The sequence below is a fragment of the Lichenostomus cassidix genome, chromosome 14 (assembly GCF_008360975.1).
Source record: "Lichenostomus cassidix isolate B80296 chromosome 14, HeHo_3.0, whole genome shotgun sequence".
NCBI classification, from domain to species: domain Eukaryota; kingdom Metazoa; phylum Chordata; class Aves; order Passeriformes; family Meliphagidae; genus Lichenostomus; species Lichenostomus cassidix.
The window spans coordinates 3,662,198-3,683,415 of record NC_139495.1 but is presented as its reverse complement, the minus strand read 5'-3'; the positions used below and the strand labels follow the sequence as shown (position 1 = coordinate 3,683,415).

The 21,218-nt window shown below is 44.9% G+C and overlaps 1 protein-coding gene and 1 long non-coding RNA gene across 5 annotated transcripts in view; one reads left to right on the top strand and one right to left on the bottom strand.

Moving 5' to 3' along the window:
- Positions 1-21,218, top strand: part of SDK1 (sidekick cell adhesion molecule 1) — a 378,509-nt gene that overhangs the window by 328,248 nt on the left and 29,043 nt on the right. For 3 of the 4 annotated variants that reach the window (XM_085074532.1, XM_085074531.1, XM_085074534.1), the window contains 4 exons: positions 919-1,054; positions 2,921-2,980; positions 4,971-5,072; positions 20,321-20,436. In XM_085074532.1, the coding sequence (XP_084930658.1) occupies positions 919-1,054; positions 2,921-2,980; positions 4,971-5,072; positions 20,321-20,436 (414 nt within the window). The remainder of the gene's footprint in view (positions 1-918; positions 1,055-2,920; positions 2,981-4,970; positions 5,073-20,320; positions 20,437-21,218) is intronic. The other variant, XM_085074533.1, reaches the window with a different exon arrangement.
- LOC146430676 (uncharacterized) lies at positions 11,825-20,446 on the bottom strand. Its single transcript, XR_014855073.1, has 4 exons — positions 20,385-20,446; positions 17,024-18,711; positions 15,605-15,676; positions 11,825-12,877 (listed from the first exon to the last, which is right to left on the bottom strand). It is a non-coding gene; the product is annotated as an uncharacterized LOC146430676 (long non-coding RNA).

The following is a 21,218-nucleotide window of genomic DNA, read 5'->3' as shown; positions in this document are numbered from 1 at the left end:
TCTTTAGAAGATAAATGGCTCAGGACATCTTTTCTTCTCTGCAGTTCTTAGCCTGCATTAGATTTGAGAAAGTAATTTTTTTTTTCCAAACATGGGAAATCCCTTTGCATGTCTCTACTTAAGCAAGCCACCCAGACAGAAATCTCCTTTTCATTGTATGTATATCTGTGTCTGAAGGAGGATGTGAGGGGCTGCTGGAGAAGCCTTGCTGAGGTGTTGAGCATCTCCCAACATGATGCAGAGGGAAAAAACTCATATTTGAGCCTTGCCATGGCTGTGTGTGCCAAACTGCTCCAGTTGTGGTGGAGGAGCCCTGCGTTTTCCTGTGTGCACACACCAGAGCCCTTCACACTGTGACTCCTCTCTAACTGCCTTTGTCAGGTTGTTATTAGACCTAGTTTGGTCTTCCTAATCAAAGCCAGAACACACCAATTCCTTTTTATTTTCTCATTGGTCTTCCAGTAAAATAATGCCAAATGAAGACTTCCCTGTGACCAGTGCCCAAGGAAAAGAGACACTGAAGAAATTCTGTCTGTGACAAAATAATGTATTTCTTTTTGGAAGCAGTGAAATGCTGTTTGGCTGTTCCAGTGTCGGTGGCAGACAGTCTGCATTTCCAGGGAGTGCTTATTCATATTTTTCATCAAACCCAGGTTTCTGTGGGCCAAGAAAGAAAGGAGCTTGGCTCTTAGGTGTGGATTTGTCAGTCAAGAGCCTTTTGCAATGGCCACAGCTGAGCAAAACCCTCAAAGTTGCCTTTAACTTGTGCTCTTCAAACCACCCAACCTTCAACCCTGTACATTTTTAATGTCTGTTTTCCCCAGAGCACAAGACCCACGTCAGCCACTGCCCCTGGTGATGAATGCTTGCTGCCATGCACATCTTAACAAACCTGTTCTTCTCGTGGATGTTTTTCAGCCCCCCAAAGTGGAGAGTCTGAACGGGCTCTTGTTGGGATACAGGATCTACTACCGGGAGCTGGATTACGACACTGTGCCTGGAACAGAATCCAAAACCATCCAGAACCCCTCGGCTCTGAGAGCAGAGCTCACACGTAAGCCTGTCAATATCCCACCCTGCTAATCTGTCATTACACCAGGCATTACACCCCCTCTTGCCCCGTGGAAATAAAATGGAAGTCTAAGAATGCTGGGAATAATTCAGGTTTTACACAATCAGCCTGAAGATGCTGAAAAAGGCAAGGAACTAGAGTGTGATCAGCATTGTAATGGTCTGTGCTGATCTCTGCCAGCATGCTGGAACTGATGGTCTGTCCCCCACATATCCTCTGATTTCCTGCTTTTGCACTGCCTCCAGTTCATAATTACCCTGGTACACTTTGTTCTGCCTTCAAATAAGAGACACTTCATTTTCCTCAGCTGGTAACTTTTTTCTTCCTTGCTATTTTTTCAATAGTTTTTATAATTGACGTTTTGTTTTTCTTTTTACAGTATGAGGAAACAGCTGAGGAGAATTTTTAAATAGATTTTTTATAATTTCAAAGTGCTTGTCCATATTTTAGGAGAAAATAGCGAAGAGGAGCAAGAATTTTTAGGTGCCTGCTTTCCATGTTAGTCATTGGGATTTATGGCTCACATGGAAAGAAGGTGGAGAGGGAGAGGAATAATAGAAAAAAATGAAAAGGCTTTTTAGATAAAGGCTAGAAAGGAAATCAGAGGGAAGAATAGGCAGAATAAGGTGATGGGAGGCAGACATGTGAGCACTGAGTAGCTTGAGAAATAAGGTCCAGCAATGAGATGTGCTCATGGAGGGAGCAGCTTTTGTCCTGTTTGATGCCACTGGAATATTCAGAATAAGATAATACTCCAAGAGCAGCAGAATAGGGTTCAGTGAGACTATTTCAATATCTTACATCATCTGCCATGCTTCCCTGAACCCACAGAAGTGATTTCTACAAAAGCAAGAGTGAATTTTAATGAGGGTGTGGGACAAGTGGATGCTTTAAATGTAACGTAAGCACCTAAGTCTGACCTCTCTCACGTGGTCAGAGCTAATGAGACTTGTCAGACTGTGCAGCTTGAGCCAGGACAGAGTAGAGATGTAAAGCTCTCATAGGTGTAGGAATGCAAAAGGGTTTTTCCCAGACAAAACCTGAATGACTGACTGTGTACATTATCATGAAATAATGCCTTTGGATGCTCTCACAAGCCGGGGAGCCTGTGAAACCAACTAGTTTCCTCTTTTCCCTCTTCTTGTCTGGCCCTGCAGCAATGTTCCTAATCGCTGTAGAGGAGAAAAAACGAGCTGTACCTCTCCAGGGAGCCAAGAGACAGAGAGAGAAAGGGGTGGAGGCAAATGTATTTTAAGATAAATTTCCCTCTTTCTCCTCATAATTCTCACCTTAGAACACCTCTGTTCCTCGCTGACCCGCAGTTTTGCACAGCTTAGCATATTATTACAATTCACTCACAGCAGGAATATTGAATTCTTTAAGTGAAACTGTGGGAAATCAAATTCACACTTAAAGAAACAGGTCCTGCCCTAATGTAAGTGTTCATTCCGTGGCCCACGTTCCAGGTCTGTACTCTGCAGCTCTTCAGGTTTTGAATTTTGCATCTCGAGAAATCAGGATGTAATGCACCGCTGAGAGCTTTCACCCCTAGAAATCATTTCATTTTTACCCATTTGTTCTGTTTAATCTAAAAGTCAGAACGTTTTTGCGTTGTGTATTTGTGAGTTCCTCTGTTTGAGGAGGAAATGAAACAGCCCCATGTGAGCGAGATGCTTCTGATGTGTTACGAGAGAGTGATGTGATTTTATTGCCCTTCAAGGTATAGTCCTAAAGCTTAAACTGTGTATGGGTGTGCTGCCTCATTTGCCTCTGTCTCTGCTGTACATCATTTGCAATAACTATTTCCTTGCACTGTAACAAGCTTTCTGCTTTGCTTACCCTGAATAGCCCAAAGCAGCTTCAAGACAGTGAACAGCAGCTCTGCATTAACGACGTATGAATTAACACGTAAGTGCACATTGCCTTCAGATGAGACTCTTTGTAATGGTTCAAAATACACCATGGGCAAACTCCTGTGGCTCTCCTCTTGTGGATCCAGCAGAAATCAACACAGATTAATGATTCTGCATTCTCGGGGTTTCTTTTTCTTTAAGTCTTTGCTTCCCCTACACCCAGAGACATCAATGATGCAAGTAGGTAGCTGTTGTAAAAATCTGGCTGCTGGGAAGGTAAAACATTATTGACTGTAACAACCCAGTATTGCTGATGCTAAATGAATTTTGATTCACTTGCTACATATTTTGCAGTCCATCTGAGTTTAGCTGTATCACATCATTAGTCCTGTGATTCGAGCATTGCAATGCTCGGGCATTCCATGGAGTACGAGGCCAATTTAGAAAGGGCCCAATGAATTTATGTGCATCTCCAGAGGTGTTTTCAATTGGAAATGAATAAAATAACATTCGACAGAGTTAAAAGGCAAGTTGCTTTGTGGTGATGATGGTTCACTAGATAGGTTTTGCCCAAGGCTTTTGAGTCACAGATTGTGATGGGCTAAAAAAAAAGGAAAAAAATGAAGTCCTATCCCCACTGAAAGTTGCATGCATGAACTCTCGTGTTCCATTTTCTTCCACATCCAGTTAACACTAAAATCTCCCTTGCGACTTCTCATGGCAGAAAATAAAGTTTCTCTGTGCAAGCTGCCCACTACTATACGTGTATAACTTACTATTGTTTGTTTTTTTATGAATGCAGCATTGTTATTTCTGATTTGCTTGCTGCATGTTTTGCAGTCCATCCAAGTTTAGTGACATCACATTAAAAAATTAGGGATGTATCAGATGTAATTCCCTCAAGACTGGGGAATGATGCTGATCTCACAGCTCACAGATATTGGAGCACACCACTTACAAACACTTCTGTGACACTGAAATTAGACAAACTTGCCTAATTAGGCTTTTTGAACCTTCCCAAACCAATGGCATGCTGTCAGCCACCGAGTTAAGGGGACTCTGATTCATAGATAGCAGGGAAAATTATTGGTAAAGTGAGAAATTTGGACCTCTGGCCATGCGTGTCTTAATTCAATGCTCATTTAAATAGGGCAATTTATATTATTGATTGCTCTCTTACTCTAATTTCCCTGTTAAGCATTGTAGATGATAAATATATCTGTTAGGATTGATTCTTTCATCCTGAAAACGCAAAATCTGAAACTGCTCAGGCGCTGCTTCCCCTAATGACGTTGGCGTGGTTCTGCTCCACCCTCGTTGCATCTGTTAATTACCCACAAACAATTGGCTTTTCTAGATTTTTTCACGCTTCTCTCACTCTCCCGCCTCATCTGTCAGAGTAGTTTCTCTGTGTCAGCAAAGAATTTCGTTGCCTGGTAGCCAAATGGAGTCCAGCCTTCAAACTGTCCTTTCTCGTGGTGATTGATGGTCAGGCTGTGGTCACGTTGGAGGAGAAGATGCCCATGGAGTACCTGGAGTTGGGCTGCAGATTCCCCACTGCAGATTTCCCTCTGCACCTGCTGCAGCTGTGCTGTTCTAGAGCAGTGCAGCTGCCAAAGAACCCCAGAAATGAGCATTCCAGGCTCTGTCTTACCAGTGCAGATCAAAATGAGACCTTATGGTGACATTTAAAGAAAAACCCTGCTGTTTTCTGTACTTAAGAATGACCTAGAGATGCTCCTCTGGTTAGTTATCCATAAGAAATGAGTATATTCCAAGTGGAATCATTATTCCTCTTACTAGAGCGAGGAAACATGGAAAATCCTATCATTTCATCACAAATATCTTTCAAAATGATGCAAATCCTGCTGTGATGTGTGAATTAAGGAAGGATGGAAGTAGACATTACACCATTGTACTGTTCTATTGTGATGTTTCCTGAGAGACAAGTCTGGAGATAAAGAGGTCTCAGAGTCTAAAAGACATCTGTAATATAGTATAAATTATAATATATTACATTAATATATAATATTTTACTTTTTCAGAGTTGAAGAAATACAAGAGATACGAAGTACTAATGACAGCATATAATGTCATTGGTGAGAGCCCTACCAGCACACCAGTGGAAGTGTTTGTGGGTGAAGCAGGTAGGTGAAAGAAAAATTAATTTATTTCTTTATTTTGAAGAACCAGCATGTTTTAGTATTCTCCAGATAATAATCAATAATTTTCTGGGAAAGGGATTATTTGAAAAATTCCTGAGTTGTTATTGCTGACAGGTTTTTGTAGCCTACTGTCCTGGAATAGGCACTGACAGTTTCTTGCCATTGGAAAACCAGTTGGTCTGCAGGAACAAGGGAAGAAAGGGCATTTGAAAGAAAGAAGAGAAAATATTTTTGGAGTTGCAGGAGGATGACTGTTCATACCAAATTAGCTTGAGGGGAAAATTGAGTCGAGTTAAAGAAGTGAAAAGTGGAGCACAGGAAAGCCACGAGGGAAAAGAAACAAAACTACAAAACAAGGGAGACTTGGAAAGCTGGCTCTTATATTTTATAACTCTCTATGTAGAGACATGGCCTGGCACCACACCTGGCTGTATTTTTATGCTCTTGAAGCAAGAAGACAACATGTCTGGTTTAATGCTGGCTTTGGAGGCAGGTGTTGGGTGCTCCCAGGAACATGCAGAGGGTCAGTGGCACTGTTCAAGCCTTTGCCCACTCTGGATCTGGTGCATGAGTCCATTCTGATCCTTTCAAAATCCCCCCAGTGGAAGGCAGGATGGAGATGGGAAGAGCTGAGCAGACACTCCTGTGAATGCCTAGTGAGACAGGTGGTTTGTCGGAGCACAGATAACCCAGAGCCAGTCTGTCCCCGCAGGAACTCCAGCTGGGAAGGGCAGGACTGGAATAGCTGATGCTTTCCCCCAGCCCTGCCAGCAGGGCTGTATTTATGGTGATCCCAGCTGGAGAGAGGCTGGCGCCGAAATCCTCGTTAGTTATGGTCTCAATTTCTGCAGCAGCAGCAGCAGCGTTTGAAGCTCAACCCTCCCATTGCTCAGCCCAGGAACAGAGCTGATTGCACTTTGTTCCTCTGTCTCAGGGTTGTGCTATGGAGGAGCTATCAAAGTCAACACTAATTCATTTTATTATTAGTCATTAGATACTCTATTGCTTAAAACTAAACAAAGCACTCTTTTTTTAAAAAACACTACTGCGCATTTTTTTAAACTCTGCTTTACCTTTTCATTTCAAGTATGGTGCAACATTCACCATCTTTCTTTGAAAACATCATAAATTAATCAGAGCAGCATTGTCCTGGAGAGACAGCTGGCAATATTTACATTTTTTTCTAGTTTGCTGCTGCTCCAACTCACTTCTGCAACAGCAGCAAAGAAAGTCCCAGGTGGAGCCAACTGTATCTGTCTTCAAAATACATTTTTGTTTGAGAGCTAAGTGTCTCCCTGCTGCAAATGGAGCCAGCACATGCATTTATACACATGTATACAGACAGGAAATCAGCTGGGGAAAACAAGGAAATGCTGTTATATCATGTCTTTTAATCCCACCGTCCAGATCTTCCTTATCATAGCTCAGGGAACAGGGCACTGGGAGGAGACAAACTTGAGAGGAAACTGAGATAATTTCACAACCCCTGAGTGTCTGAAGGAAGGGTGGCTGGAATTAGATGAGCTTTAAGATCCTTTCCAACTCCAACCATTCCATGATTCTATGATATCCAGGAGACCTCCTTTCCCTGGCAGGACTGGTGTGTCTGAAGGTGCAGTGTGTGACTTGGCTGTTGTTTTAGAGTTCCTGGATTTACCTCTGGAAAGGAACCATCCAGCTTCACGCAGCAGAAATGATGAATGTAGGATCTTCCTGCCGATTTTCACTCTTGTTGCGTGAAGTTATTACACTTTGTTATATAACTGCCTCTTCCACCTCCAGAACTGGCTGTGATTTATACTGTGAGTAAAGTGATTGGAGATGGTATTGCAATTTAAGTTTTAAATTGATTTGTGACACCTTTGAGTTAAAGTGTGCTGTGGAAATACAAGTTTTTTGTTGTTATTGTTTGCTTGATGTTCTTTACCCACGGTAAAGGCAGTTAAGCAGCAAGCTGGAAAAAAATGGATCTGCTCAGCTTCAGCAATGGGGCATCCAGGTTAAAAAAAGAGAAAATAAACAGCAAGAGGTGGCACAGGCACAGCAGTGGGCACAAAGTGAGTGAAGGTGACCAATCCCCAGCCTGAAGCTCTCAGGTAACTCATGTCTCAGTGCTGTTAAATGAGGCCTCGTTCTGCCCTAAGCATTGCAGTAATTCTGGGAGGGGGGAGAACATTCCTCTCTGGGTTGTAAAAAGGGATATACAGCCTTTGTGCCTTTGGGGAAATGTGCTGGGCTTAGGCCAGCTCAGTCAGAATTCCCTTTCTGTTGGGTGTTCGTGTGGCTGATGGTTGTTGTGCTGTTCAGCTCACACTGAGCAATGCAGAAGGAGGAGTGTCTGTGATTCTTTCCTTCCCTCTTGTGCTCTCCTGTTAGATTTGAAATTTTTCCTATGATCACGCCTAGATTTTTACAATAAAAATTCCAGTAGGTAATGAAACCACCTGAAAAACTTGGGGGAAAAAAGGCATTAAAACCAACCTTCTGCAAGTTTTCCCAATTAAATGAGCAAAAATATATTCAAATGGGGAGTTTCTGTTCCCCCACCAACTGCCCCCTTGGGCAGCCTGAGCAGGTCTTCCCTGCCTCTGACTGATGGGCAGGAGGGAATTTTGGGAGAGAACAACCTGCTGGTAGGTAGGCAATGGGCCAGACATGAGTAAAAGGCCTCTATATCTCAACCTGCCTGGTGAACAGGAAAGCTGGAAGTGCTTTGGATCTTTTGGGCATTTTTAGTGGTGGGTTTTTTTTTAATTCTACAGGTGGAGTAAATGCTTTTCCTTGTTAGAGTAGCCCATAAAATCAAAGGCTCCATTTTGAGTTCTGCCTGGATATTGGCAAAACTCACTGGTGTGGAGAGCAGTTCTTCCCCAAGTTGGGAGAGCAGGCTGGGAGTCCTTGAGCTCAGTGCAGCTGGGAAGGATGTGCTGCCTGCTCAGTCTGAGCAGAGCCCATGTCCTTCCCCCACCTGCCTCAAGCATCTGGATCCCTCTCCTCCACGGCCCACAAGATCCTCTAACACTGCCTTTTTAGAGCTGGCTGCAGCTCTGCCCTGCTCATTAGAGAGCCATGTGCATCTCCTGACAAATGACAGAAAAATTGAAAGCCACCACTTGCAGAAATTAGGAAGGGAGTCGCAGCCCCGCTGGCAAGCCCCCTTTTCGCCTTGTTAATTCATTTAACAGTTCAGCTGTCAGGGATGCTGGCTTTGATTGGGGAGGCAGTGAGTGTTCAGCAAGAGGCTGAGTGCTGATATTCATCCCAGCCCCAAACGCAGCTGCTACCAGAGGTGCTGTTCTGCTCCACTGAAATTAAGACTCTGTTAGAGCAGCCACTACATCAGGAGCATTATTCTACCAGGTTGCTGTCACCACCTGATTGTGTGGGGGGCTCTGGAGTTCGGGAGACTCCACTACCTGCATTTTAATTAAACAGGAAGCACAGGTTTGGGCCAGACACACTTCACCTAATTTGGGAAGGTGAATAAAGTAAAATGGGGCAATACAAATCCTGTGCTAACGAGCCTGCAGCCTTCAGTGCTTCTCCCATATACTGCAAATCTGTTTTGGATGAAAAGTAATGGAATTCATCATTTCTTCCAGCAGCTGTTGCTGGAGTAGAGTCAGTGTGTGCGGAGAGGAGGTGGCAGAAGGGGTGAAGTGCTCTGAGAGACATCAGCCTTTAAACAGGTTGTACATCCATTTGTGTGAAGAGGGGAGTGATGTGTGTCATTATAACTGATGGTGACATTGGTGACCTTCAGAATTCACAAGAACTGATGAGGCTGGGTTGTTGTTGTTGTTCTTTTTAATGACGATCTCTGCGAGCTGGTTCCGTAATGAGAAAGGGAAGGAGTAAAAAGAGCTGGGAGACAAATCCCTTTCTTTTAGAAGTGCTTCATTGAAATGCCACTTTGGTTGTACCATCATCTTTCAGAGAAGGTTAGCTGGCCCTCTCATTTTCTTCCAAGTGAAACTGTACCTTGGAAAAGAACAATAGGACAGAGTGATGACTGCTTCTTACCTCTGTCTTCAAAAGCTGAATCCACCTCTTGGTGCGAAGCTAGCAGACACCAAACCAATTTCTTCCTGTTATCTGCAATTATTTTCATCTGCCCTCCTGCCTGCAGCTCCACAGGTGTTCCTGGACCTCACAAACTTTATTTTATTTGCCTGTAGCTGACACAGGGAGGGAAGATCTGCTCTATTAATATCAGGGGAAGCACTTGGAGCTGCCTGGCCATCTCCAGCATTTTGCAGGCCAGAAACAGAAACCACCTGGAAAGCTCCAAGACTAAAGGTAGTGAAATAGGTTTGGGACAGAAAAGGCTACACTGGGAGAGTGAGCCATGGTAAGGACAGAGAAACCTTGTAAGGAAGCAAAGACTTGACTCCACGTACTTGGCTCCCCTTTAGAAACTAATTCCAGCATGGAGCTCTTGTCCCTTCTTACCTGGTTATCTGTGCTGGGGCAATTGTCTCTTGTCCCTTTGTCTCGTGTGCTGAAGCAGGGGAGGTTGGCAGGACAAGGCTGCTTTGCCCTTGGGTGTTTTAATCTCTTTCTTCAGTCCTCACTCTTTTCTGTGTTCACTCCAGATTCCCCACACAGTGTCACCTCCCCGCCGGAGGTCACTTTCTGGAGAAGGAGTCCCTCAGCACTGCCTTGGGCTCCCCTTTCTCTGACAGCACAGCAGCTTTATCTCCTCCCCTGCCCCAAACACGGCGGAGGAGATGCTGTGTGGAGTCCCCTGTGCCTCCTTGGTAACAGCCTGGGAGAGGACTGACAGCACTGCAGCGCATTAGAGCTGGCAGTCTCCATCCTGCCGTGGCCCCGTGGCTGTTTTCTCCTATCTGAGTGGGACACGTGGGCTGGCTGTGCCTGTGCAGATATGGAGCATTTGCTGCTGGCACAGCTGCAGGAGCTGGGTGGGCAGCTCCATCCCAGATGCCACTGGAGGAGAGAAGAGAAGGATTATCATGGCCATTTCATATTGCAGTAGTCTAAAACCTGTCAGCCTAGGGACAGTATCTTCCCTCGATAAACAAAAGGGGATGGAGGGAAGCTGTTGGGAAATAGAATGGTTGAGAAATCATTGATTTCACTTGTTCAAACTTTAAACAAAGGGGTTGAACTTGCTTGGCACTTTAAAAGCACCGAACCTTTGAAATAATAGGGTATTTGCCTTTTAATTGCTGACACCTCTGGACATCAGCAAAAGGCTACTTTTGTGGGGTGGCAGGATATTTGAAACTGACTGTCCTTTTTCCCCTACTCTTTAAATTCAAAGGGCCTGCAGGGCTATTCCAATGTCATGCTCAGTTCTGGATGAGCTTTACCCTGGCATTCTGGGAATGCCTTGCTCCAGGAGCAGCACCAGGTTCCCATCCTGCCCCCAGTGTCTTTCTCTCTGAGGAAGGAGAAGATCTCCTCTGACCTTGGAGTTAAAGATGCAAGCCATGTTCTCCAACAATGTGCTAAAAGACAGAGAAAAGTCAGAGCAGAGCAAGAAAGGCAAACTGTAGGAAGATGGAAGGGGAAGAAAAAGTGGTGAGACATGTCCTGTTTGGTTTGGGAAAGTAACCTCTTTCCAGTTTCTCTTGGAAACCAATACGCCTGTATCCCAACAGCATCCCATTTCTGAGAGCAGGATTGGCCACTGGGCACATCCCATCAGTGTTTCTTGGTGCATTTTAGACCTCTCCAGGTTTTCTCTGTGTATATGGGGGTTCCACTAAGGGCTTGTCTGCAGCAAACCCAATTTGGCTTTGTTGTTCCCATCAGTGCAGCTCCACTGGAGGTAACAGGAGTGTTGATAGCTCTCAACTGTGGGATCGAATCCTGCAGGGCTGTGACAGGACAGTAAAAAATAACAAACCAAAGTGTGCCCACATCAGAGCATTAGTCACTGCTTGTGTGCTACTGGTATTGCTACAATGCTGGGGAGTTATGGAAATGAATTTTCTCTACAAGCCTTGGCTCCCTTTCCTCCTCAAATTGGCTATTTTTTAAGGGTCATTTTATATTCTTAATCTGTTTACAGATGATGCGAGGGTTTGCTAATTAGACTTCCAGATTTGGTAGTTTAGCTCAGTAGCTGCTCTTACAATGGTAAAACAGAAAGTAACCATGCCAGTGTGAGTCTGTGGAAGAAGTGTCCTTAATGTCAACATGTCAAAAAGACATCCCTGCAGCTCTCTGGAGACTGAAATCTAATGTCAAGGCAGAAGGAAGCAAAATCTGAGAGTCGTAGTGCTGTCAAAGCAAGTTATTCTACCGTGCAGGAGAAGGAATTTTAAGCGAATGCACTGGAAAGCAGTGTCCAGATTGAGACATAGATTTGATGGGCTTATTTGACACCTTTAATTCTCCATTGACAGTCCAGAAGCTCCCTGAAATGATTTGCAATGTTTTCATGCTGCAAGTGAAAGCCGAACGCGCGGCTCATTAACAGCTCATTAAGTTGTTAATATTGGTCAGCAGCAGCCTTTGGTACAGCAAAATGCTTTATGCAGTGCGGCAGCTCTTGCTTGGCTCGGGTCTAATTGCCTCTTTTCATCACGTCTCAGTGTAGGAATATGTTTGTGTCCGAGCGAAAATATCCGTTTGTGATGCGCTGGGAGGTGTTGGGCTGCGATTGGTTTCGCTCCGGTGGTGAACTTCCCTCTCCCAACCCCAACCATTCCATGCTGATTTTGTTAGCGTGGATAACACATAATCACGCAGATTTTATCCACATGCTTTTATTTGGGCTCGGAAGACAGGGGTGAGGTGTGCCCAGATCTGACTTCGACATTGATGTGAAGCAAATACATTTTATACTCTTCCCTTACATAACAGTGCTATAATCATATGTTAATCATCAACTTAATATTGTTCCATTGTTTTCCCCCAAGCATGACTTTAAGCCCCCTCTTCCCGCAGTATTTCTGATTTATTTCAGAGGTGCAAATCTGCATCATTTAGCTGCAACAATTCCTGATATTTTCTAAACAATCTTCGTGTTCATGTCACCCTGAGCTTGTACATGCAGGTCCCCAGGTGCAGTTCTACATTACCTACCCCCGTTCCCAAAGCCTATTTTTAGCTATCCCGATTTTAGAAACATTTTAACCCTATATTAACAATTTTTGGGTGCTGCCTGGAGCCCCAGACGGGCAGGCTCCCGTGCCCAAATCCATCATGAGGGTTCGTGGCTCTGTGCTGCGGTTGGTGGGAGGAGAAGGACAAACGAGCTGCTGTTCTGCAGTGTTCCACGGCCTGAGCAGAGCAGGAACATCCCTGCCTGGAGCACTCAGGACAGAGGGAGGAGAAGCCTGATGGTGTCTGCACAGCTTTCCTGAGCTAACAGCACAGCTACTCCCTTAAAAAAAGCCCAGGAATTAACCTTCCTTTCAAAAAACACGAGCAATCAGAAGTAAAGTGAAATGAAGCAGAAATTGCCCTGGTGAAGAAGTGGGGAAGCCCCTGGCTGATAACTCCTGTTCCAGCAGACACAGGCTGGAGCTGCAGTGCTTTTGACTAAAGGGTTATATTTGCAGCCAAGTTTCTATTTCGCCTAATTGTGCAGTCCTGCTCTGCTTGTTTGCAGTCATCCTGGGATATGTGAGCAAAATTTGTGCTGTAAGTATTTTCATATGGGTCTCGACTCCCGTGGCTTTGCCTCCTCTGTACAGCTTTGCTGTGAAGCCAGCTGTGGAGAAACACAGTTGGTTTTCTTCTCTGACATCTGTTTGCTGTATCCGTCGTCAATCACAGAACTGGAGGCTTTTCAGGTTGCCTGTTGTAGACTGGAAACAAAAAAGTTGCTATTTTTTCTTATGAAAGTATGAATTAGCAATAGCCTAAAATATTTTGGCTGCAGCAGTCCAGGCACTGAGCTGATATGGGGGTGTAAATGCACAGTGATGATCTCAAGGATGAAAAAGATGGAAAGAAAGAGAAAACTCTCACTGAGAGTCAAGAAAATTTAAATTTAATCTCTCTCTCCCCAGGAGCACAAGAACACAGTCTTCTGCTGGCTCCCTGGGGTTCCCTGACCACTGCAATCTGTAAATCCTAAATTAATCCCTCGTGGGGGTCAGCTACCCAAACTGGCATTAAAGCCACAGCAAAAGGTTATTCCAGGGGCACATCTCACCTGTGCCCTTTGACTTTTTTCTGATATAGCTTTTGACATTTGGTATATGGCAAACCCAGTGGAGATTATTTGCTATGCTCTCTTGGCTGCAGTGGAGCAGAAGGAGTTGCTGGTGCTGATTAGACTTTAGTAGGTGCTGCCATTGCTGTTAGTGGATGTGAAGTGGGTGCTTTTGTCAGCTGCCATGAACTTGTGGTATTATGATATTCAAATGTGACATTAACAAATTATAATGATTGGAACATGACTATAAATAGAGGAGGAGGAGGAATTCTGGGGTCATGGAGAGTGTGGGGAAATAATCTGAAATCAGTAATTTTGCCTCTCTAGTGGGTAGATTTGTAAGAAAGTGGAGAGCAGTGCTTTCCCATGCTGTACTGCTCCCAGTGCTCACGAGAGGATCAGAGCAGTGTATCAAACATGCAGCAGCTCTTCAGCATCCCTGAAGCACCTTCAGCACCTCCCAGGGTGAACCCTGCACTCCTCAGAGCTGGCACTGCTCTCATTACACACCCAGGTCTGCTCTCTGGCAGAGCTAACCCCAATGAGCTTGGGTGTAAGGGAGAGGGGCTTCAGGAGCTATCCCTGATTTGATGGATGTAAGAGAGAGGGGATTTTAGCTCGCAGGTCTGTGCCTGTGTGTTTGTTTGTGCATCCCTAATGCTGTCAGGCTCTTGCTGTTCCTGCTCGTGGCCCATCTCTGCTGACTGATGGGCTCCCTGCCTGCCTGTGATCATATCCTTGTTGACATGAAAGAAATAGAGGAAAAAGCTCATTTTATTATTCCCCCCTTCTTGTTTCAACCACCTGTACGCCCTTTCCAGAGGCAGTCTGAAAGTTCTGTGAGGGCTTTACTTTTGGGCTGGGCTCTCTCACTCCCTTGATGGATAATCTCAGTATGCAATGTGATGGCCTATTTTAGGGTTGTGTTTGCTAAGTAGAGCTGTGGGCTTCAGCAAAAGAAAAGTGTGGAGTTTCTGTTTGCAGGCTCTCTCACAGCACTGCTCTGTGAAGTTTGCCATGGCTCTAATCACAGTAACCTCTGCATCACCCATTTCATGTCTGTCCCATGAAATTCCCACATTGCACATGGCTCACTCACATGGGAAGTCCAAACTCCATTTTCAAAGATTAGGAATCACAGCAGCAGTGTTTTCAGCACCAATGGAAGAGATGGTGAGGAACAGGATGAGAATGGCTCTCCAGTTCAAAAATGGCACTGATGGGTAGATCTGTGTCCATGGAAAAGATACTCCATTTCTAGTCCTTGTTTCGTTTCAGTTTTCAAGAATTCCATTGCTGGAATGTCATCTCTCCCTCCCACCTCCCCATCTCCCTCTTGTATCTCTGCAGGTGCTGAAGATACCTGTGCCAATGTTGGGAAGCTTCCCAGTGCTAGGCAAAGAAGCTGAGCATGTTACATTTGGGGATCATTTGCAGCTGCTTTAATTTATGTTTCTTCATGAGTTTAATACCCTTAAAAATTTGATGTGGCAAAACACAGCTACTGTACTAAATGTGGTATACAGAGAGAGCCAAGTGTTTGCCCACCCAGATAAGATGGCACAGAGTAAACAATTGCAGGTGTTCCAGACTCCCAAAGTCCTCATCCTGACAGCTGTTCTCTTTCTCCTCTTCCCCCTTTCTTCTCCACTAAAATAGGTTTGTCTTTCTATTTTTTGTCTCCCTGTTCTATGTCTTTCTATATTTGCATTTTTGCTCTCTCTTCATCAGTGCTCATGAAGGTGAGAGAGATGTTTTTCAAGTTCTTCCTGTGTTGACTTCCACTGGTACATGGAGATGTTTCAGTTTCTCTTACACTGATCTATGCAACTGTGTAAATCAACACACCCATGAACATCCCTCAAAAAGGGGTATTTCCAACTAAAACCTGGCTTTTCCAGATGTTTTAACCTCCTCCCCCAGCCAGTAGGAGGTTGAACTTCTCAACGGTGGGGAGGCCAGATTGCTCCTTTGCTGAGACTCATTTCGTGTCTCAGGGTGTCACAGCCTGGCACAGTTAATGCCTGGCAGGGCAGCCTTGGTGCCAAATTGCTGAGTGAGAGGCTAGGAGCACTCAGGCCCAGCTCAGCAAATGGAGTGTGCAGGAGGGGTTAAGACCCACATCTCTGGAACGTGGTTCTGCCTCTCTGAGTGCCTCTGAGACACATCTGAGTAAGCACAGAAAGCCCTTGGAAAAAGCACCAACTTCATCATGAGACGTAGCCCAGCCTAAAACAGCCAGAAATTAGTGGGAAGTGTGTTTTACATTCTAAATTTAGCTCGTGCTGCTCTGTCACAGTGGAAAGCAGCTTCGCAGTAGCTGGTTTTGAAGCACAATTGACTAATTGTTATTGAGCTAATCAGCATCACTCACACAGCATTCCTGATGGCACCGAGGCTCTGCTGCATGGGAAGCTCTGATCCTCCCACTGCTCTTTTGCAGACTCTGTAAGAAAATGGCCAATAAACATTGAACATTTTTCCCTCACACCACTTTTCCTCCATGCAAGAAGTGACTGCAGACATCTGCAGATCCACTTTTTGGATTTTTGGGAGGTACCATCCTCACATCCCTTCTCTAAGCCCACACTGCAGGAAAACCCCTTGTGTTCTGCTTTGCCTGTTCTGATCCTTCTCAGATCAGTCTCACTGTTTTATCTGGTGACCTTCTGTTTGCTGTGTTGTGTTTGGCTTTATAATCCACTAAACTGTGGCTTATCTACACTGTAACTTGAAGGCAGTGGCTGCAGCTGAAGAAGCAGCAATCACCATGTCACTGCAGGGATGTAACTTCAATACAGCAAGGATGGTTTAGGTTAGGCATCAAAAAGAATAATATGAGAGTTATTCTATGAGTTATTGTTATATTAGAGATATCCCTATTTTATTTATTTTTATTTTTAAAATATGGGTATTACAAAAACCCCTATTTTAAGAGATATTAAAATAGAGAGATGCTGGCAGAGTTTGTGTGGGAATGACAGCCCATCCTGGAAAGAAGTCACTGATAGCTGACCAGGGAGCTGATCCTGGTGGAACACAGGAGGATGATGTCTGAGCCCTCTCCAAACCCCTTCCAGCCCTATTTTCCATCACTGTGTGTGCCAGGAATCAATATGTAAACTTTGGAGGCTCTGCTGTGCAAGATTTCACCATCAGCACACACTGAACTGAATATTTCTGTGCCTTCTCCCTTGTTATTAATCACTAGGTAGGTAAAATTACAGCTGATATTCAAAACATGCTGCAACCACCCCTCCATTGTAATGTGGAGACAGATTAGAGGATTTTGGGGCCTGGAGCTGTGTCTTTGTTCTATGTTTATGCAGCACATTGTGCAATGAGATTCTGGCCTCCAGGTGCTAACACCAAAATGCAAACATATTGATTACTGGGGAATAAAGGCAGGCATGTTCTCCAAGTCATGCTTTGAAGAACTGGGGGGAAAGACTTGCTAGAGAGAAAAGGATCAGAGGTCTTTATGAAACAGAAATTTGCCTGGGATTGTTTGGGATCAAGCTGATGCACAGGAAATCTTCAGTGCCTTTCACTGCATTTTTCTCCTCATTTTTGGCCTGCATGTTTATTTAAATGGTGTGTGAATATCAGGGAATATTGTCCCAAACTTATAAATATCCTGACACAATACTGCCACTGCAGAAACAATTAGAAAACCAGCAGAGGAGAAATCCTCTGCTACCCAGAAACTGGAGCAGATATAAGAGCAGCAAGAAATGCTTCACAAAACCAGTTATCAAGTTTGCCCAATGAATCACAAGGATTTGTAGCCTACCTGAGCCACAGAGCATCGCGGCGGCTGTCACTGGCAAAAGGAATAGCAGTTCCACATTGATGGAAAGCTCTGGGTGCCACACAGCCCAGAGAACAAATATCCCAAGCGAGGAGAGCTGGAGTGAACCTTCTGCAGAGCACGGAGCTCCAGAGCAGGGAAGCCACGGGGGAATTTAAGCACCTTCTCTTTAAAGGTTAGAAGCATTAGCAAGCTCAAATTGCCTGCAGTGTGAGCAGAGGCTGCTCAGTGCGGCTGGGAAATGAGGGCAGTGATATGTTTGAACGTGGATTTAGATGTGTAACTTTATTTATGGGCTCATTTTGACACTCTCACCACGTTTCCAGATAGATTTGTTGTTTTTACGTGATGCTGCCAAGAGCAGCCCAGCCCATATTTGTTACTATTTGTTACTAATTACTGCACAACCTGCTCAGTCTTTCGCTTCACATTTTGGCTGGGAGTTTCAAGGAGACAATCTCAAAGGTAAATTGAAATCAGATAAGAAAAGAAATGTTTACAAATATCTGCATGAGATTCCAAGGCAGGATACGTGCACGGAATTCGACTCCTTGAGTACACAGATGCTTTTTGCAGGGAAAGCGAAATGCTTTCCACCTGCCAAGAGCTGTGTTTGGACCCTCAGGGGTCTGTGTCACTACTGCTATAGTTGATAATGTCACTAACACCTAAAGCAGTGTGAGGTATGTAGCTTTAACCTTGCTTTTTATGTATTTGAGATTTCAACAGCCATGAAAAACTCCAAGCTCGGTAATCTTGAAGTGCATTCCTAGAAGGTGAAATGCCTTTTGAATTCACCTTTAAAATGCACTTGCTTTTATTGGCACAGCCTATCCATATATTCAGGGAATGGTTTGGGGTTGCAAACAGGTAGGGCCTTCAGGGATATGTTTCCTTCTTTTTGAAGTATTTCACTTCATCTTTAATGGAACGTGCTGTCGGCACAGAGCCACATCAGGCGTCAGCAGCACTTTCCTGCTGTCCCTCGCTGTCAACAAGAAATCTGTGCTTAGAGGAGGAGGGACACATCAGCCTTTCAAAGTTGAACAGAGGGACAGACTCACAGGGCACAAACCCAAACAATTTGCATCTCGTGGAGTATCTGGGGTGGTGGAGAGAAATGTCTTTTTCCATACTCTTTTTTACTTCGTTCCATCAAATTTTCCGCCGCCGCGCCAGCAGAAGTGCAGCTCCAGCAGCAAGCGTGTCAGTGCAGAGTTATCCCTGGCAGGTTTTAACCACGGTGTTTCTTAGATGAGCTCCAGCAAGGGGTTGAGGAAAAGCAGTGTTTTTCTGGAGGCAGGATGCACACGCCGTCTCCTCTGATGGTCGCGTCTCAGAAGCAGCATTTGTTCCTGGCTGGCACACAGCATCCAAAGAAAAATGCTCTTGTAGGTGCTGCTTCAGACCTGGGTGTTGAGAGCACTTTGAAGCTGTCAGCTCGGGACAGGCAGTGGTGTCAGTCCTTAGAAAGAAAATACACTGCTAAAGCGACCCATTTTCTTCTGTGCTTGTACATATTCCTGTTTCCCTGAGCCTGTCATCCTGGCAAATCTCCGGGATGTGTTTTCAGCTTTGCTCTCTGTGATCAGTTTGGCCTCATGCTATGGTTTGTGCTGTGAAAGTCTCAAATTCTTGAGGTTTTTGGTTCCTAGCAGTGCTCCCTTGCACTGAGGGCATCCAGCCAAGCGACAAGTGCAGAAGACAGGGCAATAATTAGGCAAGTGCACCCCTGTGACCAAGCTGGGTTTTACTGATGGTCACTGTCACCTCATGCATTCACCATCCAGCCAAAAAGGAAACAAAAAACCCCACAATAAACAAACAGTTTTTAACCGAGCCCTGGGATAAAGGCTATTTTCAATTTTACCTTTCACGTTTTAATTGTATAGCAATAATTTTGCAATAGAGTTGCCGATGGCAAACATGCAAAAGACATTAACTTTATTTATGTTTTGGATTATTAATGTGGCTGTTAAAATTCCTCCAGTTAGTTTTGATTGAATTGTTTTTTTGTGCGATTCTGTCGTTTAATGGAGCGGTAAATAAGAATTTCTGATAATGAGCCCAAGCATCTGTCACAACAACCTGGCGCTGGTTATTAACATTTCCATTAACGGCAGGGTGGGCAGTGATAATATGGAAACCACACAGTTAGAACAAAATAAATAGTTGGTGTCAGGCTGAGTGGGTGTTAATTACTTTTTTATTTTATAACTCTGGGGGGAGGGAGTATTGGTAGAAAAGTGTGACTTATGAAGGTCATTCTCTCTTAAGAAAGAAGTCTCCAGAGGAACAGCTAACCAGAGCTATCCAGTGCAAGCAGTGAATATTTTATTGCTTCTATTTATGGCCCAGAAAGGGGCAGAGAGAAAAGAGACAACTTTCTCAGGGGGTCTGGCTGAAGGCTATTGCGCCGTGAGCACACAGAAAGGAGAATGTAGCCTTTGCCCTGCCTTTCTCTCCCTGCTTCTGGAGTTTGAACAGGACACGTTTTGGCACCTTTTCTGTGGGCAGAACATGAGTGGTTTTGTTCAAACCTGCCGGAGGCACAGACAGCAGGTCGGGAGAACAGAGCGTCCTCAGTAGCCGCTGGGGAGGAAAATCCACCTGCACCGAGTTGGGTTCTGACAAAGGGAGGGATGGAGTGACCCAGGTGCACTCAAAGATTGGTTTTCTAGCACAGCACAATGCAAAGTAGAAATGCCATCGGGAGCCAAAGAGGGACAGTGTGTGCGTGTGGTCTAATCAAAGTGGAGCTAACAAAAAGTCATAGTAGCAAACTCAAAGTCATTTTGTCATCATACATAAAAGATCAGTGAATTGATTAGCAGCTGACTGGGTTTGGAGGTAATTGTAGGCAGTAATTTTGGCCCAAAGTCTTGCTGCTGAGTGGGAGCTGGGCTGATGGTGGCAGGGCTGCCTCGCTCACCAGGAACAGTGCATCAGGAGCACCTGCCACTGCCAAAGGTGAGCTCCAAACTACCAGGGAACCAAGGCAAAATTCTCCTTTCTCTATCAAAGCTGCTGGCAGGGTTGAGTTGATTCAGTGTCTAAGGCAGCCTGCGTGGAGCAGAGCACAACCACGTCCTGAGGCTCAGCTGCTCCTCACTCCTCTTGTGCCGAGACATCCTGATGACACAGACACCCCGGGGCTGGCTCCTGTGCTGACTTGTGCCATAAACAGAGCCTGTCCTGGGTCCTTCTGCGAATGAAAAACCTGGATATGAATTAATTCTGCTTGTCACTGTTAATTCTTCTGCCCTCCTTCCTCTGCAGCACCGGCGCTGGCCCCACAGAACATCCAAGTCAACTCCCTTTCCGCCAGCCAGCTGGAGCTCACCTGGGATCCTCCTCCTGCCGACAGCCAGAACGGGAACATCCAAGGCTACAAGGCAATCCTCCCATTCCTACTGTTTCCATTTATCTTGCCTGGCATTGCTATTTACTTGTGAGAGAGCTCTGCAAAGTGCAGTCGCCCTCCGCTGCATACGGCAAATTAAAACAGTGCTCAGGCTGCAGCAGGGAGCAGCAGCAAGTCCCAAAGCCAAAAGAAAGAGAATGAGGTTGGGAGGGGGGAGGAGAGAAAAGGGGGAGTGTGGTTATTTATGGAGAAGGAGAGCATGGGGAAGCAGGGCATGCAGATAAGGACGCAGCTCCACTTATATGCAGGCAACATATCTGCTCCAAAAAGCAACACAGATACACAAGAGCTGGGGGCAAGAAATGTATTGAAGAAAATTGACTGAGCTTTCTATCCATCAAATGTTACAAGCCTTTAGGAAGAGCAGAAGTTTCTCCCAGCTAGAAGCCTGAGCCAGGTCAGATTTTGGAAGCACTGCTTCATTTCCTTAACTTTAACAAAATTAAATCAGAGTATTAATTGCATTTGGTTTGCAGGAGATGAGCACGTTGCATAGATGCTGCTCAGCATCTCCAGCATGAGAATGGACCCTCAGAGAGTGGAAATGGGCAAGTCTACAAACACTGGAGCTTGGCTTGTGTTCAGTGTCTGGCTCTGCCTCTCTCCATGAATTTAGATCCATAAGTGAAGGAAAGCCAAGCCAATGTGAATAATCTGGCATCCCTTCTTGGCAGGAACAAGCATCCTTATATATCAATCCCTGTCCTTTCCCTTTTGTACGTATATAGATGGCTTCAGCAGCTTGGCTTGGAG